The sequence below is a fragment of the Zonotrichia leucophrys genome, chromosome 28, assembly GCF_028769735.1.
Source record: "Zonotrichia leucophrys gambelii isolate GWCS_2022_RI chromosome 28, RI_Zleu_2.0, whole genome shotgun sequence".
Taxonomy (NCBI): domain Eukaryota; kingdom Metazoa; phylum Chordata; class Aves; order Passeriformes; family Passerellidae; genus Zonotrichia; species Zonotrichia leucophrys.
The window spans coordinates 3,862,555-3,880,888 of record NC_088197.1 but is presented as its reverse complement, the minus strand read 5'-3'; the positions used below and the strand labels follow the sequence as shown (position 1 = coordinate 3,880,888).

Below are 18,334 nucleotides of genomic sequence, written 5' to 3'. Positions count from 1 at the left end.
CAGTGTGGTTCAGAGCTTTTGGCCAAATGGGTTCCAGAACCAGCTATTTCCTCTAAAAACTGCATCATTTTGAGAAATTACAGAGTGGATTCCCACAAGAGTCAAATAATCCAAACCATGGGCATTTTGAGGCATTCCAGCTTCTCCTGAAGCAACTCCCCAGGGAGGTTTCCCAACATTTCTGGCCAAAGCCCACAGCAGCAAATCCTGACCCCAGATCCCCCCTCAGAGCTCAATAAATGTTTCCTCTCTCCCCAGAAGGGATAAAGTCCATTAAAAGGAATGAAATACCCAAACTGCTGTTCCCGAGCGATTTATTTGTCTTTCCAAAGTGTGTTTGTCCCTCAGGCATGACCATTCCTCATCCCAGGCTCCTGGGATGCATCCAGGACAGGCTGCTTTATCCCTGCCCTGCTCAGGAGCTCTACATTCACATTTATTAATCACATTCTGATTTTAAGCATCAGTATTTGACTTGTTACAGACACAGAATTAATTTCTGGCCCCTGTGCACACAAATATTATGGGTTTATTAAATCCTGTGTAGGAATTACCAACAAGGAGCAGGTGGTGAGTAAGGGATAAGCTCAGGGAGTGCTCAGGAATCACCTGGACATGTGTTGGCTCTCAAAACTTCCCAACAAAACTAAAAAAAATAATTCTGGCAAAGCCTTTATGTCACGATATGACATCACCTTCCCTGACAGATTGTTCAGACCAACTCAGCAGTGTTACCAAACTCAGCTCCTGCTTTTTAGCCCAGTTTTTCAGCCCCTCAGACCAGAGGGGTTTATTAAAGACAGAAAAGCACCTGGACCAGGTAGAGTTTTATTGAAGGCGAGTGAGGAGCCGGATTTGTGCGTAAATGTGAGCAGTGAGTGGGGACATAAATAAAGGCTATTTCCTGTACCAGATCTGCATCCTCTTCTCCCTCTTGATTTTCCTCTGCAGCTGCAGGATCCCGTAGAGCAGAGCCTCAGCTGTGGGAGGGCAACCTGAGAGAGAGAAAGGAGAGAAGGGAGGAAGGGGGGAAGGTCACAGGGCAGGTACCTGCACAGAGCTGGAGCCAGCAGAGGTGCCAACCCCAGGACTTATCCCAAAGCTGTCTCCCCTCTGGCTTTGTGTGGAGTGCAAAGAAACTAAACTGATGCTGTTAACAAGAAGATCTTCATCAAACATAGCAATTATTTAATTTCAAAGTGTATCCAAAACCCCCCTCTCACCCCACTGACGGTGCCACCACCATCACAACCCTCCCCATCCCACAATCCCTGGAGCTGCTGCAACAGGAAAACCTTTCAAACTGAAACAGGAAAACCTTTCAAACTGAAACAGGGAAACCTTTCAAAGCTGCACCTGAATGCAGAGAATCCCCCTCTTCTCCCTGCCCTGCTCCCAGGTGGAGCTGCCCCTTGTACCTGGCACGTAAATGTCCACGGGCACGATGCGGTCGCAGCCCCTCACCACCGAGTAGGAGTAGTGGTAGTAGCCCCCACCGTTGGCACAGCTGCAGCACAGGGACAGGGACAGGGACAGGGACAGGAAGGTGAGCAGGAGGCCCAGGAAGGTGGCCCTGGGCAGGTGGGCACTGCCAGGCTCGGAGCCTCCACTCCACAGCTGACACTGCCCTGCCTGGGAGGGTTTCAGATGAATCCAACCCAACTGAACTGTGCCCATCTCCCTCACAAAGCCCTCCCTCTCTGCCACAAACCCTTCTGTTTTGCCTTCTATTTGTCCTGTTCCAGCCTGGACCGGCCACCCTCAGCCAGTGGGGACAAAAAAAAAACTTGTGGGGAAAGGAAATGGTGAGAATCATGGAATTATTGAGGGTGGAAAAGACCTCTGAGACCATGGAGTCCAACTGAGCTCCCCATGCAGCAGATTCCAACTGAGTCCCTCATGAACAGATTCCAATTCAGCTCCTCCATGGAGCAGATTCCAAATTAATCCCCTTATGGAGCAGATTCCAACTGAATCCCTCATGGAACAGATTCCATTTGAGTTTCCCCACAGAGCAGATTCCAACTGAATCCCTCATGAACAGATTCCAACTGAATCCCTCACAGAGCAGATTCCAACTGAATCTCCCCATGGAGCAGATTCCAATTGAGTTCCCCCATGGTGCAGATTCCAATTGAGTCCCTCATGAACAGATTCCATTTGAGTTTCCCCACAGAGCAGATTCCAACTGAATCCCTCCATGGAGTAGATTCCAACCAAGTTTCCCCATGGAGCAGATTCCAATTCAGCTCCTCCATGGAGCAGATTCCAAATTAATCCCTTGTGGAGCAGATTCCAACTGAGTCCCTCATGGAACAGATTCCATTTGAGTTTCCCCATGGAACAGATTGCAACTGAGTCCCCTCATGGAGCAGATTCCAACTGAATCCCTCACAGAGCAGATTCCAACTGAATCCCCCCATGGAGCAGATTCCAATTGAGTCCCTCATGGAACAGATTCCATTTGAGTTTCCCCATGGAACAGATTGCAATTGAGTCCCCTCATGGAGCAGATTCCAACCAAATCCCTCATGAACAGATTCCAACTGAATCCCTCACAGAGCAGATTCCAACTGAATCTCCCCATGGAGCAGATTCCAATTGAGTTCCCCCATGGTGCAGATTCCAATTGAGCTGCCCTCACAGAGCAGATTCCAATTGAGTTCCCCCACAGAGCAGATTCCAGCACAGCAGAAGCATTTTGAAAGCCAAAAGCAAACTCTGACATTCTGGACATACACAAATTTGGCAGCTGCAAAGCCCCTGAATCTCTCCCTGGGAGGATTCACACACACCATTCCCAAAAGCAGCTTTTCTGCTCTGCTCTACAAGGCTTTTTAAGAACTTAGAAACACAAACAAGTGAAAAAATCCCCCCACAGCAGCGAGGACATGCCAGCACTCACCTCCCCATGGACACCACGTAGCGAGGCTCTGGCATCTGGTCATAGACCTGCAGGACAGGGATGTTTGGGGTGATGCCCACCTCCCCACCATGCCCAAGCCCCCCTGAGCCCCCCAAGCTCCCCATACCTTGCGCAGGGCCGGGGCCATTTTGTTGGTGAGGGTCCCTGCCACGATCATGACGTCGGCCTGGCGGGGGCTGGCCCGGAACACGACCCCGAAGCGATCCATGTCGTAGCGAGGGGCGGCCATGTGCATCATCTCCACGGCACAGCACGCCAGCCCGAAGGTCATGGGCCACAGGGAGCTCTGTGGGGACAGCCAGGGGCTCAGGGACAGCCAGGGGGACACACACAGAGGGAGAGTTTGGGGTACAGGGAGCACAGCGTTGGGGGAGTGGGTACAGGGAGAGCTGCAGGGCTGATCCCCTGACACTGCTGAGGCCACCTCAGAGCCACCAGGGACAGCTCAGAGACACTCAGAGCAGAAAGGGACAGCTCAGAGCCCCATGGGGACAGCTCAGAGCCACCAGGGACAGCTCAGAGACACTCAGAGCAGAAAGGGACAGCTCAGAGCCCCATGGGGACAACTCAGAGCCACCAGGGAATGCAGAAAGGGACAGCTCAGAGCCCAATGGGGACAGCTCAGAGCCACCCAGGGACAGCAGAAAGGGACAGCTCAGAGCCCAATGGGGACAGCAGAGAGGGGACAGCTCAGAGCCACCCAGGGACAGCAGAGAGGGGACAGCTCAGAGCCCCAAGGGGACTGACATGTCCCTGCTCAGGGACAGCTCAGAGCCCCATGGGGACAGTGGTGTCCCTAAGGACCAGCCGAGCTAAGGCAGAGCACAGCACACCCAGGACACTGTCACTCGTGTCACCCTTCCTCACAGGCAGAGCAGCTGCTCAGGGCAGGAACAACTCCAGAAGTGCCTTTTCCTGGTGACCAAAGGGCAGTTCCAGACCCCCCGCCCCACCCCAAGCCTGTGTCCCACACTGTCACTGGACCCCAGTGTCACCCTCTGGCCACAGAACTCGGCCAAGGGAGCCCTGAGCCTATTTTTATCCCGAGCAGGAGGTGTCTCTGGTGTGCCACCCTCTGTCCCTGGGTGCCAGGGAGCCTGGTGCCCCAGGACTCACCCGCCGTGCCCAGTTGACCAGGTCATCGAGCTTGGCAATGACATACTCGCCACGGCTGCTGGGGACATAGGATTTCCTCGGGACAACAGCAGAGCTCTTCTGGACCTGGACAGAGCTGTAAGGAACCATCACCCTCCAGTTATTTCCTTGCAGAATCAGCATTTAGCCCTCCACGGGGCTGTGACCCCCTGAGGAATGACAATGGCACCCCTCTGTTTGTGGCAGAGTGGGATCTGTGGGTTTGGTGCTGGGGCAGAGCCCCTCAGCCACACCCCAACCACAGAGAGCCCATGGCTGCCTCTCCCCGGGGCTCCCAGAGCTGCCAGAACCCCCCGGATTTTAGCACAAGGAGGTGCTACTGGGACCCCCCACCCGGGAATGGTGGCACAACCAGCTGTCCCCTGTCCCCAGGGCAGGAATTGTCACCTGTCAGCGCGATCGGCCGCCGGCGTCTGATGGAGCTGCTGGGCGAGCACGGGACTCACAGAGCCGGGCCTGGGGACAGAAAGGAGCCGCACAGGGTGAGGGGTGACAGAGCCCCCGCAGGAGCCGGTGCTCCACAAACCCAGCGGGGAAGGAGCCCGCAGTGACCCCCAAAGCTCGGGGAGCCGTTCAGCCGCGGCTCCGGGGTCCCCCCGGTGCTCCATCACCGCCAGCCCCGGGGCCAGCGATGTCACCGCCCGGCCCTCCCTGCCCCCGGGGTCCCACCGCCCCGGTGCCCCAAGTCCCGGGCTCACCGCCAGCCCAGCACTCCGTGCGCGGGGAGCCGGAGACCTGCGGGAGAGAACGGGAGAGCTCAGGCCGGCTGTGGGCCACGGCGGGGCCCGGTGTCCCCTCAGGGCTCCCCCCGGTCACTCCCTCGGCGGAGGACCGGGGTTTTGTTTCAGTGCACACACGCTCCCGGTCCCCATCCCCATGCCCGTCCCCATCCCCATCCCTGTTCCCGTCCCCGGCCCCGCTCACGGCCCAGCGCCGCCATCTCTCCGCAGCCCTTCAGGCAACCTCTGCGCGCGGTGCACCCGCTAAAGGGCCCGGCGCGAAACCGCCTCAGCGCTCCGGCGGGAAACGCGTCCCGGGACAGGAGTTCCGCAGGCACCCTCCGCCTCCGCCGCAGCCCACGGTAAAACAATCCCAAAACGACCCGAAAGCGACCCCAAAACGATCCCGGCGGGCGGGGCCGTCCCGGAGCCGCCGCAGGACTCGGCAGGGAAAGCCTATCCCGGAGCTGCGGAGCCACGATCGCGCAGGAAAATAAAGAACGGCCGTCCCTGGGTGGGCTCGAACCACCAACCTTTCGGTTAACAGCCGAACGCGCTAACCGATTGCGCCACAGAGACCGCGCTGCCGCCGCCTTCCTCCTGGCGCCGTGTCCCGTCTGTCCCTTGTTGATGTCCCTTGTCCCACGTCCCGCTTGTCCCGTGCCCGTGTCCCACATCCCGCCTCTCCTGTGTCCCGTGTCCCGTATCCCGCCCCTCTGTCCCCTCGTGTTCCTTCCCCGTGTCCTCCCGCCCAGCGCGGCGCCACCGGCCGTGACGGGTGGGGGGGGCGGAGCGCCCTCGTGCAGCCGAAATAGCTCAGTTGGGAGAGCGTTAGACTGAAGATCTAAAGGTCCCTGGTTCGATCCCGGGTTTCGGCAGAAGCTTTTTTTCCCCCTACCGGGATCCGGGTTGCAAAAGCGCTGTTTTCACCCCAAAACACCCCCGAGGCTTTGGAGCTCGTTATCCCCTCCCCAGATTCTGCACATGATTGTTTTAATATCCTGGAAACACACACACCAGAGAGGGCTGAAGGACTGTGGGCTGTAACACTGGATTAACGATAAATATTTTTAAATAAATATGAATTAATAAATATGAGTTGATTATCTTACATTGAGGAGGCAGCTGAGGGAACATGGATTAATTAACACTGGACAATTACAAGCAGAGGTACTGTGTGTCAGCCCATTTTAAATAAAACACAAGAACAAAACCCAGTGAGTTCATTTCCCAGTGCTTAATAATGTGAGACTGAGACGGTTTTTATGCATCAGATAAAGCTGTAAGATCCAATATTCACCTGCTGTAACACTGGGGTGGAAGCACCACCCAGCACAGATTAAAAAAAATCAAACAAAAGCAGCAAATGTTGATGAATCACTTCATCCCACTTTATTGATCCACATGATTGATACATGGTGAGGCTGAGCCTGGTGCCCAGCCTCAGTGGGGCAGCACTGCAAGGGGGTGGCACAAGCTCAGGATGATCCCTGGCAGTGCCCAAGGCCAGGCTGGAGCACCCAGGGGACAGTGGGAGGTGTCCCTGCCCATGGCTGCCCTTCAAGGTCCATTCCACCCCAAACCATTCCAGGATTCCAGAGCTGAGGTCTGGAGCAGGATCCTGACAGGAGTTTTGATGGAAAAGGGAACAGGGGGTTCATGGAAAGGAGGGGGAAGTTGAACCCCCCAATTCCAAATGACCCCAGAGCACTGGGATGAGGGGCAGGCAGTCCCTCCCTTTTCCATCTCCAAAGGGAAAGTGCCACTCACAGCCCTCAGTTAACTCCATCATTAATTTTTTTATCTTAACCCACAAAATTCATTATCCCTCCTCACAGGCTTTAATAAAACCCTCACACTTCCTGGCCTGTCCCTATAATTGAGGTACTTGAGATAATGGGAATAAGGATTCCATGGAAAAACTCATTAGAGAGCACAGAGCAATTAAAAGTGTAATTAAAATATATTCAGATAATTACTACAGCCAGGATAGACATCTGGATCCCAATTTCAACTTCTTCATTTCAAATCATCTTGGGTTTTACTGGACAAGCAAGGAGATCATATTTCATTATCACAGAAAAACCCTAATCAGGGGGTTTTATGTATCATTTATCATAATTCATCATTAATTAGTTCTTGGTGACACTGCTTCCATGTGCCACAGCTCCAACAACGATGAGCAGGGACCTGGGCAGGATTAAATTGGGAATTTAGATGAGAAAAAGACAATTAAATGCCTCCCAAAATTCACAGCCTCACAAGAGGCAATAAACTGGTTCAGTTAGAGGAAAAGAGAATATTTTTGTTTGAGCAAACCTGGATTCTTTCCCCATGGAACTTCACTTGTGAGGACAAAACAAGAACCCAAATGTTTGTGATCCAGGTGGCAGCAATCTGGGCACCAATCTGATTTCCCTGCCAGGAACCCCCTGGTTTTATCAGGAGCAGGACAAGGTCCCTTCCCAAGTCGGGTGTTTGGCTCAAAGAACCCACATGGAAGTTGCTGGAGCAGCACAAGCTCTGCACAGCCCTGGGGGTCTCTGGCAGCCCCCCAGGAGGGCACTGATGGATGAGGATCCACTGGATCCTGAACACAGCAAGGCCATGAAGCAGCAGCAAGAGCTGGGAGCAGAGGATTTGGGAATATACACACAGAACTTGACAAAGAATGTCACGTTTTCAACAAATCACCAATGGTTATTTACACCTGGTGGCCCCCACGACAGCCCTGGCCACTCCTCAGCTCTCAGCAGGTTCTGGCTCAGTCTTGAGCTTTTTGCTTCCCAGGATTTGTTCATCAAACAATTCTTTCTCTCTGGAAAGAAAAACAGAAAAGGTTTTAAGTTAAAACAGGATATTATTGTCCAGATTACATCACCTGGACAAATTAAATTCGCAGGGTTAGAGCAGCTCAGCTGGGACATTTTCCACATTTTGTCCCTCAAAGGAGGGGGACACTGAGCTCTCCTGCCCTCACCTGAAACCTTCTCTGTGTCCAACAATAAAGGAGTAAAAACCCTTGGAAAATCCTGAAACCTTTTCTGTATCCAAAAAAAAGGAGTAAAAACCCTTGGAAAATCCTGAAACCTTTTCTGTATTCAAAAAAAAAAGGAGTAAAAACCCTTGGAAAATCCTGAAACCTTCTCTGTGTCCAACAAGAAAGGAGTAAAAACCCTTGGAAAATCCTGAAACCTTTTCTGTATCCAACAATAAAGGAGTAAAAACCCTTGGAAAACCCTGAAACCTTCTCTGTATCCAAAAAAAAGGAGTAAAAACCCTTGGAAAATCCTGAAACCTTTTCTGTGTCCAACAATAAAGGAGTAAAAACCCTTGGAAAATCCTGAAACCTTTTCTGTGTCCAACAATAAAGGAGTAAAAACCCTTGGAAAATCCTGAAACCTTTTCTGTATCCAACAAGAAAGGAGTAAAAACCCTTGGAAAATCCTGGAAACAAATCTACCTTTTGCTCACAGGTGGTCCTTTAATGTATTTCTCTTCTGCCTTCTCATAATCAATGTCATCCACAGCAGCAATGGCACAGATGATGGCCTAGAAAAGCATTGAATAATTAATAATAATAATCAATAAGCAAAATTAAACCATAGCCAGGGATTTGGAACTGCCTCAGCTGAGCACGTTTTGAGAAAAGGGTTCCTCAATAACATAGAAAATTTGGATGAAACTCCTCATTGAATGCCTGAAATTCTTAAATAAAAAATATAAAATTGTTCTGTATCATCCCCTGTGGGGTATTTTTATCCTCAGATTAAAATATTCTTCACAGTAATTTTGTTTATACACGAATTAATGTTCTCCTGGGAAAATTCCTGGGAAGAACACAAAGTATCCACAACAAGTGTAAAAACAGCCAACACACCACCCCCCACCTCAACACACACAAAGGAACAAGAAAACCCTGAGAAACTGCCAAATTAAATAAAAAAAACCCAAACCAAAGCTTTGAAGCATTTCAGAGGTAATTAAAATATATCAGGAAATTATCAGTCTGCTTTTCAAAACAATCTACCTGAAGCTTCTCCTTTCTGTGCTTAAAAATCAGCATTTGAGTGAGTCAGGCTGTAGGCAGGGGTGGATATTCCTGCCTGGCTCAGCTTTGGGAACTCTCCCCACATCATTCCATAGGAACCACACCACAACAAAGGAATAAAAATGGGAATTAATCTCATTTATCACTGCAGTTCATTTTTTCCCCCCCTGTTTCAGGCTCCCTCACCTCAGGTAAAAGCACATCTGAGATGAATCTGATGCCATCCCCCAGGATCTGGCGCAGGTTCTTGGTGTCCATCTCCCTGTAGACCTCCTTCAGGTACCCAACCACCAGGTCCAGCTGCTCCTCATCCTCCAGGTAAGTCTCCACACAGGTAATGTAGCGGCCGGAATTCAGGAATTTCTTCAGCCAGCGCGATTGTTTCCCACTTTTCAAGATGCCCAGCAGATGCTCTTCAGCCCCTTTGCTCTTCACTATGAACTCCACCAGCTTCTTGTTCTCCCTGTCCCTGGCAGCTCTGGTCCTGTCAGGGAGGAGTCTCCTGGGGGGTTTCTGGGGGGAGGTGTCTGAGGAAGACTCTCCAGACCCTTCCTCCCCTGTGTTTGGGAATGCCATCTGCACCACACTCTGGTAGCCCTCTTTCCTCACTGGGTAGCCTGAAAGAGGAAACCACAAGAATTTATATTTAAATGAATTTTTCAAAATTACAAAGGGTTTTCATAGCCATGTCGATAGAAAAGAAGGAATTTTATTGCTGAGAGGAGTTTTTTTTTTCCCCAAAGGAATGGATTCACTTACTGATATCAGCAGCAAAATACTCCAGGAAGGACCCAGTGAAAGAACGACAGCCTAAAAACCCAAAACAGGGGCAGAGATCAGATCCATTCACCCAGGAATCAAAACTTGGGCTTCTCTTTTCCTGGTGGATCTCAGGATGAGATCCCAAAACCAGGTTGGACAGGGCTTGGAGCACCCTGGGATGGTGGAAGGTGTCCCTGCCATGGCAGGAGGGGACTGGATGGGGTTGAAGGTTCTTCCCACCCAAACCATCCTGGATTTGGTGATTCCATGGCCACTGCCCCTCCTCACCCACTCGGATCCGATAGTCCTGGATCAGCTGGAGGCACCACTCGATTTCCCTGCAGTAATTCTCCTTGGCTTGTTCCTGCAAAACAAGGGTTTTTTTGGCTTTTTTTTTCTGGCCCAAATCCAGCAGCTCTCCAAGAGTTTCAGCAGGGGACAGAAAAGGTCCATGACAATTTTTTCCTCAGATTAAAAAACAGCTCCTGGCACAGCTGTCACAGGGATGAGAGTGGCTTTGAGGGGGTTAAGCCTCACATTCCCCCCCTGGCCATTTATATCCTGAATTTCCCACTGTATTTGCCCAAATCCTGCAGTTCCACATCTCTGGGATACTCACAATGAGCTCCTGCTTCTCCTCACAGTCAAAGTGCTTCAGGCTCTTCAGAGACACTGAGAAACTTTTAAAGAAACAAAGTCAGAGGTGCAGCTCAACTGCCCCACTTCCCTCTTTATTTACTGCAGTTCTGCTTCTCCCTGAAAATCCCATTTCCAAGGAATTAAGGAGCACAAATTTTAATGGTTTTTGCTTTCAGAGCAAGTTAAAAGTCTGGAATTTTCTAACAAATGAGAAGTACCTGGTTTAGAGAAATGTTAAAGGCAGCCCTGTGTTTCCAGAAAGTTTTTGGAAAGTTTTTCTGCATTCCAGGGATTTTTTTTTTGGTTTTGTTTTTGACTCCTCAGCTCTTCCTAAGGACAGGGAGCTGCCTCAACCTGCAGCACGACAAAGCACCTCCAACCCTCACCTGGCCCAGCCCCTTTCTCCCAGATCAACCTGGAGAGGTCTGTCCTCACCCTGCACCAGGAATATCAGACTGGAAATTCAGGAGGAGATGGAAATAAACATTTTACCCTTTTTTCTTCTCGTTTGTGGTGCCATCTATGAAGAGCACACAGGCCCTCCGGTGCTTCCTCTTCACTGCTTTCACCTGGAGAGAGGATAAAGCCTCAAAAATCCTGATCTTGATAAAGCAGGGATATTTTTCTGTGGATATCACCCACTACAACTACACTTCAATTTTTCCTTTTGCTGTAACTTTCCTTTATTACACAAATATGAAAAACTCAAGAGGAAGCAGCAATCAGTTCCTCAAAGGGAACATTTTCAGTGCACAAAGGGCCTTCCCTTTCTTTTGCAAATTGGGAACAAAGTTCTGCTCCATGACAAAGGAACTGGGATAATCCTGCACAAACAGCTGTGAAGTGACCACATTTTGAGTGCTTTGAGCACAAATTGACTTCTATCAATTTTGAAATGCTTCTACTGGAAGGTTTTAACACTTTCAATAAGGGCAAAAGTCACTCCAGAGATGGGAGCTGCTCCTTATCAGCAGGATATGAGGAGGCAGAGCTGCTCTTACCACGGCTGGCCAGTAGGGATAGCGCCGCAGCTTGCACCACACCAACATCCCTTCCATGAAGAATTTGGGTTCTGGGGTGAAAAAAAAAGAGGAAATTTTCCTTAAAAACAATAAAACAAAACAGGTGCTACCCCTCTCTTCTTCTCCTCCAGGAGTTTCTCTCCAGTGCTTTTACAGTGACCCCCAAAATGCAGCACAGAGTCCTGAAATGAAACCCAGCAAATTCAATGCCAAGTCCTTATCCAGTTTCAAGGATTTTTTCATTTCATTCTGCAGCAAAATGCTCAGGAAATGCATTTTATCCCAAGCGTGGACACAGCTGGATCCCGTCCTGGAATCCCCAGGGATTTCAGGCAAACTGAAGCTCCCCCAGCAGGAAGAGCCTCAGCCCTGTGTGCTGCTGTCTCACCTCGATAGGACAGAACACTGGGCAAATTTTCCTCCTCTTCATCGGCCAGAGGTGAGAGTGGAGGAAGGCTCTCTGAGGAAACTCTCCTGGAAGACATCCCAGAGGCTTCCAGCCCTGCCAACAGCACCAGGATCCAGGGATTAGGACAGGATCAGCTTCAGAGCAGGTGAGAGACACCTGAGTGTGACCCAGAAGGGACCTGACACACCTGCACACTTTAATTAGGGAATCTTAATTCCCTGATCATGTGGATAAAAGGGGGAAAAAAAAATGGGGCTGGTCTCAGGATTTCATTCAGAAACATTTCATCTCAATTTATCAGAGAGCAGTAAGAGAAAACAAGTGTGAGCTAAAAAACCACCCCAGTTTTCCATGGAAAACCCAACCACCACCCAAGGCCTCCCCAGCTCTGAATGGTTTCCATTGCTGCTCCCCAGGAATGGAAACCAAAAGGAATTAAATCAGCAATTCAAGAGCCACTCCCCCAAAAACAAAGCAACATTCCAAGGTCCCACATGGGATGAAGGCTTCCCTTCCCCAAGGGATTTGCCCACCTTCATCTTCCTCGGCGTCAGGGGCTTTATTCCCAGGCAGGTGTGAGGGATCCTGGTTTTCCTGCTCCTGAGGCTGAGGGAAGGCACCAGAAGGCCCAGGTGTGGATCCAGGGTGGTTCCTGCATTTCCTCTCTGCCCCATCCGGGTGTTTTCCACCCTCTGCCTCTCTCCTCCCATCCAGCTGCTTTGCCAGGCTCTCACTCTCACTGCTGATGCTTTTCTCCAACTCATCCGAGGCAGTTTCACTGCAGGAATCCAGGAATGCTCTCCCAGGCCGAGCTCCTTTCTTTCTGGAAGGTTCCATAGTGCCAGATTTAGAGGGGACAGAGGGAGACCCCTCCTCAGGAGCCACCTGGGTGGAATCATCCCTCCATCTTCTTTTCCTTCCTTGCTGATTTCTTCCAGCCTCTGCCTTACAGGAGACTCCATTCTCCATTTTGGGCTGCATTTTTCTCTGTCTGGGTGATGATTTTGGTTCTGGTTTTTCGCAGTTGTGACCATCAGGGGCTGGTGCCACACTCGAGTCCCTGGCACCACACCTGGCAGGGTTTGTGCCACCTCCAGGAGCTTTCCCACTCCTCCCTGGAGCCACAGAACCTCCCTGGCTGCGTGCTTTGGGATCATCCTTCATCCCAGAGTTATTTTGAGCTTTCCTTTCCCTCTTGGCAGCCTCAGGTTCTGATTTTTTGGAGCGAGAGCGCAACGAGAAGCTTTGGGAGGGGGTGGGTGGGGCAGATTTCTGCCGGGAAAATTCAGGATTTGGTCCTTCTGCAAGTGGCATCTGAGTGCTGGAGTCGGTCTCATGGAGAATATCCAGGGCAATTTTAAGGGAACAGCGATATTGCAGCTCCTCCACGGCCTCACTCATGGTTTTCTTTTGCTCTGATGAGGAAAAATATTCAATAAATGAAATTATCATCATTCTTCCATCATAAATGTTACTCCCGGTATTTGTTTTAAGGTGAATTTTTTACTACTAAAATCATCCACAATTCCCAAGGCAAAGGATGGAGACACACAAGCACCAAGCTGGAAGTGCCTCATTTTGAGGGAAACTCACATTTCTTCACCATCCCTCCAACAAATCAACCCAGGGAAGAGGAAAATGATGAATTTTTAACCTATTTTCCAACTTTATGGAAAAAGGAAAAGAAAATAAGTGAAATATACAAGTTTTATTCCCTCAGGCTGAGTTTCTTTGGGGGATTTTTCACCCAGAAAAGACACAAAGTAGCACATTTGGGGCTGAGTTTTTAGAGGGATTTTTCACCCAGAAAAGACACAAAGCAGCACATTTGGGGCTGAGTTTTTAGAGGGATTTTTCACCCAGAAAAGACACAAAGCAGCACATTTGGGGCTGAGTTTTTAGAGGGATTTTTCACCCAGAAAAGACACAAAGCAGCACATTTGGGGCTGAGTTTTTAGAGGTATTTTTCACCCAGAAAAGACACAAAGCAGCACATTTGGGGCTGAGTTTCTTTGGGGGATTTTTCACCCAGAAAAGACACAAAGCAGCACATTTGGGGCTGAGTTTTTAGAGGTATTTTTCACCCAGAAAAGACACAAAGCAGCACATTTGGGGCTGAGTTTTTAGAGGGATTTTTCACCCAGAAAAGGCACAAAGTAGCACATTTGGGGCTGAGTTTTTAGAGGGATTTTTCACCCAGAAAAGACACAAAGCAGCACATTTGGGGCTGAGTTTTTAGAGGGATTTTTCACCCAGAAAAGACACAAAGTAGCACATTTGGGGCTGAGTTTTTAGAGGTATTTTTCACCCAGAAAAGACACAAAGTAGCACATTTGGGGCTGAGTTTTTAGAGGGATTTTTCACCCAGAAAAGACACAAAGCAGCACATTTGGGGCTGAGTTTTTAGAGGGATTTTTCACCCAGAAAAGACACAAAGCAGCACATTTGGGGCTGAGTTTTTAGAGGGATTTTTCACCCAGAAAAGACACAAAGCAGCACATTTGGGGCTGAGTTTTTAGAGGTATTTTACACCCAGAAAAGACATAAAGCAGCACATTTGGGGCTGAGTTTCTTTGGGGGATTTTACACCCAGAAAAGACATAAAGTAGCACATTTGGGGCTGAGTTTTTAGAGGGATTTTTCACCCAGAAAAGACACAAAGCAGCACATTTGGGGCTGAGTTTTTAGAGGGATTTTTCACCCAGAAAAGACACAAAGCAGCACATTTGGGTCCCTCTTTCCTCACCCAGGGTGGAGGCGATGGCCTTGATCCTCTCCTCTGTCAGGGGAACCACGTTTGCAGAGCTCACACTGACCCTGGAACACAAAAAGAGGAAATGATTCCTTCCTTCCCCTTATTTTTTTAACCTCTGAGAATGCAAAGGTGTGATAGAAACAACGATACTCAACTGCTTCTCCAAGCCAAGGATTTCAGCTTTAAATCCCATCCTTTTTGTGGTGGCAACAGGGCTGCTCCCAGCAACTCCAGGTTTGCACAAAACCTGCAACAAAAGTGAGAAATCTCCATTGAAAATCCTGACCAACAGCAAAACGTTTATCCAAGAGCAGCTTGACAGTGCCTGGGAGCAGCTTTAGGATCGTGGAATGATAAAATCCCAGCATGGATTGGGTGGGAAGGGACCTTAAAACCCATTTAAATCCTTCACTGTCCCGGGCTGCTCTGGAAATCCATCCCAGGGTGGAATTTCTTCCCCAGTGCCCCATCCAACCCTGCCCTCTGGCAATGAGAAGTTATTCCCCATGGCTCCAGGCCCTCTCCATTTTTCCTCTTGGCATCTCCACAGCTCACACAAGTTCAGACACGTTTGCTGAGACCTCTCCCTTCCTTCCTGCTCTGCTCCAAGCAACCTCCACAAACATTTCCTCGTTCCTCCTCACCTTGGCTGGCCACAAACGCCTCTTCCACTTGCAGAGAACGAACTCTTGGTCAGTCATGGCTGAGCTTCACGTGGAAAAGGGCAATGCCAAGGTGTTCTGAGGGGAGAAAAAGGGAATAAAGGAGTCACCCACCTTTTTCCATTGTAGTCTTTGTTTTTTGAAGGAAATACAGGATTTAATCAAACATATTACTACAGTTATTATTGTTTACCAGTGAAGGGATCACTGCACTGATATCACCCTGCAGCTTCTCCAATATTATGTCTTAAATTCCATTTTTTTGTAGAAGCTGTCTCTGCCCCATCCCTGGAAGTGTCCAAGGCCAAGTTGGACAAGGTTTGGAGCAACCAGGGACAGTGGAAGGGATGGGACTGGATGAGCTTTAGGTTCCAACCCAAACGATCCCAGGATTCAAGAATTCCATAATTCTATAAGCACAAGTGGCTCTCACTGTGTGAGGAAAACACTATCAGCAATTACACAATGCAGCCATGGGCCTGCCCAATCCACAGCTTCCTGCGACCAAACCCTGAAAACAGGGAACTACATCATAAAAATAACGCTCTGGATATTTTACACGTCATTTGATGCCAATTTTTACAGACGATTTGCAACAGAAACCCGCGCAGAGCAGCCTCAGAGCTTCCTCAAGGGCTTTAAACAAACACGTACTAAAGATCTTCCTGTACTTACAAGCTCCAGGTGCTGGGATGGCCGCGGCTCCGGGATCGCGGCCCTGCGGAGGGAGAGAAGGAGGGAGGGAAGGAGAGAGGGACGAGAGGCCGTTAACGGAGCTCGGAACGGCGGGGCCGGTGCGGGACCGGTGCGGGACCCCCGTGAGGCGGCGCGGGCACAGCGGGAACCGCCCGGCCCCAAAAACCCACGAGATGGGAGGGACGGCACCGCACAAACCCTCCCGGTACCGTGAGGGGAGGGACGGGACCGCACAAACACTCCCGGCACCGTGAGGGGAGGGACGGCACCGCACAAACACTCCCGGCACCGTGAGGGGAGGGACGGCACCGCACAAACCCCCCCGCACCGTGAGGGGAGGGACGGCACCGCACAAACACTCCCGGCACCGTGAAGGGAGGGACGGGACCCTTCCCTAAACCCGCCCTCGCTGAGGGGAGAGACCCCCAGAGTCCCGCACTCGGTGAGGGACAGAGCAGGGCCCCCAAAGTCGAATCAGTGAGGGGAGGGACGGGTCGGGACCCTCCGTACGGGACGCCAAACCCCCCTCCGGGAGGGATGGAATGGTCCAAGCGCTCTGTGAGGGGAGGGACGGGACCACCCCAAAATGCCTCGGGGAGGGGAGGGACGGGGACCCCCTCAAAAATGCCTCGGTGAGGGACAGGACCCCCCAAAAACGCCTCGGGGAGGGGCAGAACGGCACCCCCAAAACACCGCGGTGAGCGGAAGCACGGGACCCCCCAATACTCTCCCTTCACAGGGGTCACCCCACAACCTTCCCTGCTGAGGGCAACAACGGGACCCCCCCCCAAAACGCCTCGGGGAAGAGAGGGACAGGGATCCCCGCTTCGCCCGGTCAGAGGACGGGCGAGAGTCCCAAGCACAACCCCGGTACCGGTGATGGCCCCCAGACCCGTGTCTCACCCCCAGATCCCGTTTTAAGGCCCGGGGGACTTGGGGGGGGAGGGGGCACAGTTACCGTGCACGCTCCCGACAACACCGCCCTCCACAGGAGGGTTTGCGCACGCGCCGTGCGCGCCGCCCGGCACCGCCCCCCTGGACCAATCAGAGAGCGCCGCTTGGCGCCCCGCCCTCCTCGCCGAGGCCAAAACACGAGGCTCAGCCAATCAAAGCGCACGCTCCTTCCTTAGCCACGCCTACCCCGTCTTCTATTGGCCAGATGGGCGGAGGCCTCTCCTTGTCTGGGGAGGGCGGCATGGCAACGGAGCGAGTGACGTCATATGCAGGAACTGTGACGTCATATGATGGTTTGGGCGGGAGCTGCGAGCCCGGCCATGGGCAGGGACACTTTTGTGAAAAATGCGTATTTTATATTGGCTTTTAGCAAATATTCAAATGAGTATTATATGTGTTATGTTAGATTTATGCTGTATTAATTTATGTATTAAATTATGCTGTATTTATTATTTAAGTAGTGTGTTAAACATAGTTTTAGGTTATAACATAATGCTAAAATAGAAACTATGTATGTGGGATTTTTTTTTAAGAAAGGAATGAGGTACTCACAGCAGATAGCAGCCAATCAGTTGTTTTGAAAATTTTAAAAGTTTAATAGTAATGAAATGGTTATAAAAATAGCAATATAATTAGAGTAATAATAATTTGGACAATTTGGATTAGGACAATATGAGAAAATAAGAACAAAGAGTTATGGATGTCTGGGTAGCTCTTTCTGGGTAAAATAAGCCCATAAAAAGGACACAGTTAAGAGAGGATTAACCCTTAAAAGCAACAGCCTGTTGCATATTCATACAACTCATACATGATCCATAAATTCCATTCAAACACAGAATTCTGTCTGGTCAGTGTCAACTTCTTGCTCTGAATCCTGAGGTGTCTTCATGGCTGAGCAAGGCAGGAATAAGTTAATTTTTTCTGATAATGGGGCAATAAATTCTTTTATTCTGAAAGATTGAGGTGTCCTGTACAAGTACCTCATTCCTTTAAAAAATATCCCACATACACAGTTCCTATTTTAACTACAAAAGTTACCTTTTAACTACAAATCTACATTTCCCCCACTATAAAAATGTTAATACAGCACTACTAATCAATACAACAAAATACATATAATAAAAACCTGTGCAGAGCCATATCATATCCACTTTTCACAAACCGGTTGAACTACAACTTCCTAAAAAACTCAATTCCTTATCTGCTTAGAACACCAACCCATTCCATCCCAAATCTTTAGATTTTTAAGGAAAACAGCAAACACAGAGCCCACACTCAGAGGTTGGATGTTTTATTCACTGTCTCTACTTGGTCACCACCACACTGCAGCACTCACTCAAACACACTCTGCAAACAGCAAACAGACCAAAATTCACCTTCCCACAGGAAACAATCCACACCAGGAGTGCATTTTCCCCATCTTTAAATACTTGTGGAATAATAATAATAATAATAATAATAAATAAACTCCAGTTCTGGTTTGGTTTGCAGTTCCCTTCTTCATCCCACTGCTGGAGATACTCTGTGTAATTGATTTCTCAAGTATAATTCCCATTTTATTGGGAATCCTGCAGCTGTTTCTCA

At 49.8% G+C, this 18,334-nt stretch overlaps 2 protein-coding genes and 2 non-coding genes across 7 annotated transcripts; 1 reads left to right on the top strand and 3 right to left on the bottom strand.

Annotated features, from left to right (window-relative positions):
* Nucleotides 1–812: 812 nt before the first annotated feature.
* NDUFS7 (NADH:ubiquinone oxidoreductase core subunit S7) lies at nucleotides 813–5,170 on the bottom strand. Its single transcript, XM_064734443.1, has 8 exons — nucleotides 5,006–5,170; nucleotides 4,780–4,816; nucleotides 4,469–4,537; nucleotides 4,043–4,157; nucleotides 3,033–3,212; nucleotides 2,906–2,952; nucleotides 1,419–1,507; nucleotides 813–995 (listed from the first exon to the last, which is right to left on the bottom strand). The coding sequence occupies exons 1-8, from the start codon at nucleotides 5,019–5,021 to the stop codon at nucleotides 898–900; spliced, it is 651 nt and encodes a 216-aa protein (XP_064590513.1). The 5' UTR covers nucleotides 5,022–5,170; the 3' UTR covers nucleotides 813–897.
* A 135-nt stretch (nucleotides 5,171–5,305) lies between these two features.
* TRNAN-GUU (transfer RNA asparagine (anticodon GUU)) lies at nucleotides 5,306–5,379 on the bottom strand. The gene has a single exon. It is a non-coding gene; the product is annotated as a tRNA-Asn (tRNA).
* A 226-nt stretch (nucleotides 5,380–5,605) lies between these two features.
* Nucleotides 5,606–5,678, top strand: TRNAF-GAA (transfer RNA phenylalanine (anticodon GAA)). Its single transcript has one exon. It is a non-coding gene; the product is annotated as a tRNA-Phe (tRNA).
* Nucleotides 5,679–6,167: 489 nt separating this feature from the next.
* On the bottom strand, nucleotides 6,168–16,837 carry PWWP3A (PWWP domain containing 3A, DNA repair factor). 4 transcript variants are annotated; one of them, XM_064734296.1, is made up of 15 exons: nucleotides 16,755–16,837; nucleotides 15,776–15,818; nucleotides 15,083–15,178; nucleotides 14,594–14,685; nucleotides 14,430–14,500; nucleotides 12,217–13,098; nucleotides 11,663–11,776; nucleotides 11,254–11,324; nucleotides 10,745–10,821; nucleotides 10,233–10,293; nucleotides 9,902–9,977; nucleotides 9,611–9,661; nucleotides 9,038–9,468; nucleotides 8,264–8,352; nucleotides 6,168–7,618 (listed from the first exon to the last, which is right to left on the bottom strand). In XM_064734296.1, exons 3-15 carry the CDS (start codon nucleotides 15,137–15,139, stop codon nucleotides 7,543–7,545), a joined length of 2,148 nt encoding a protein of 715 aa, XP_064590366.1. In that variant the 5' UTR covers nucleotides 15,140–15,178; nucleotides 15,776–15,818; nucleotides 16,755–16,837; the 3' UTR covers nucleotides 6,168–7,542. The 4 variants fall into 4 exon arrangements, with proteins under 4 accessions (XP_064590366.1, XP_064590367.1, XP_064590370.1 ...); XM_064734297.1 differs by having other exon boundaries at nucleotides 16,700–16,780; XM_064734300.1 differs by lacking the exon at nucleotides 16,755–16,837 and adding an exon at nucleotides 16,551–16,673.
* Nucleotides 16,838–18,334: the final 1,497 nt, after the last annotated feature.

Bases quoted from the DNA above. Each gene is read 5' to 3' on its own strand.
- PWWP3A (XM_064734296.1), bottom strand. From the start codon at position 15,139: ATGACTGACCAAGAGTTCGTTCTCTGCAAGTGGAAGAGGCGTTTGTGG. The intron at 14,686-15,082 runs GTGAGGAGGAAC...CTTTTGTTGCAG, and splicing joins GGCGTTTGTGGCCAGCCAAG to GTTTTGTGCAAACCTGGAGT. The intron at 9,469-9,610 runs GTAAGTGAATCC...TTCCTCTTTCAG, and splicing joins GTATTTTGCTGCTGATATCA to GCTACCCAGTGAGGAAAGAG.
- NDUFS7 (XM_064734443.1), bottom strand. The intron at 2,953-3,032 runs GTATGGGGAGCT...CCTGTCCTGCAG, and splicing joins TGGCCCCGGCCCTGCGCAAG to GTCTATGACCAGATGCCAGA. The intron at 1,508-2,905 runs GTGAGTGCTGGC...CCTGTGCTGCAG, and splicing joins TACGTGGTGTCCATGGGGAG to CTGTGCCAACGGTGGGGGCT.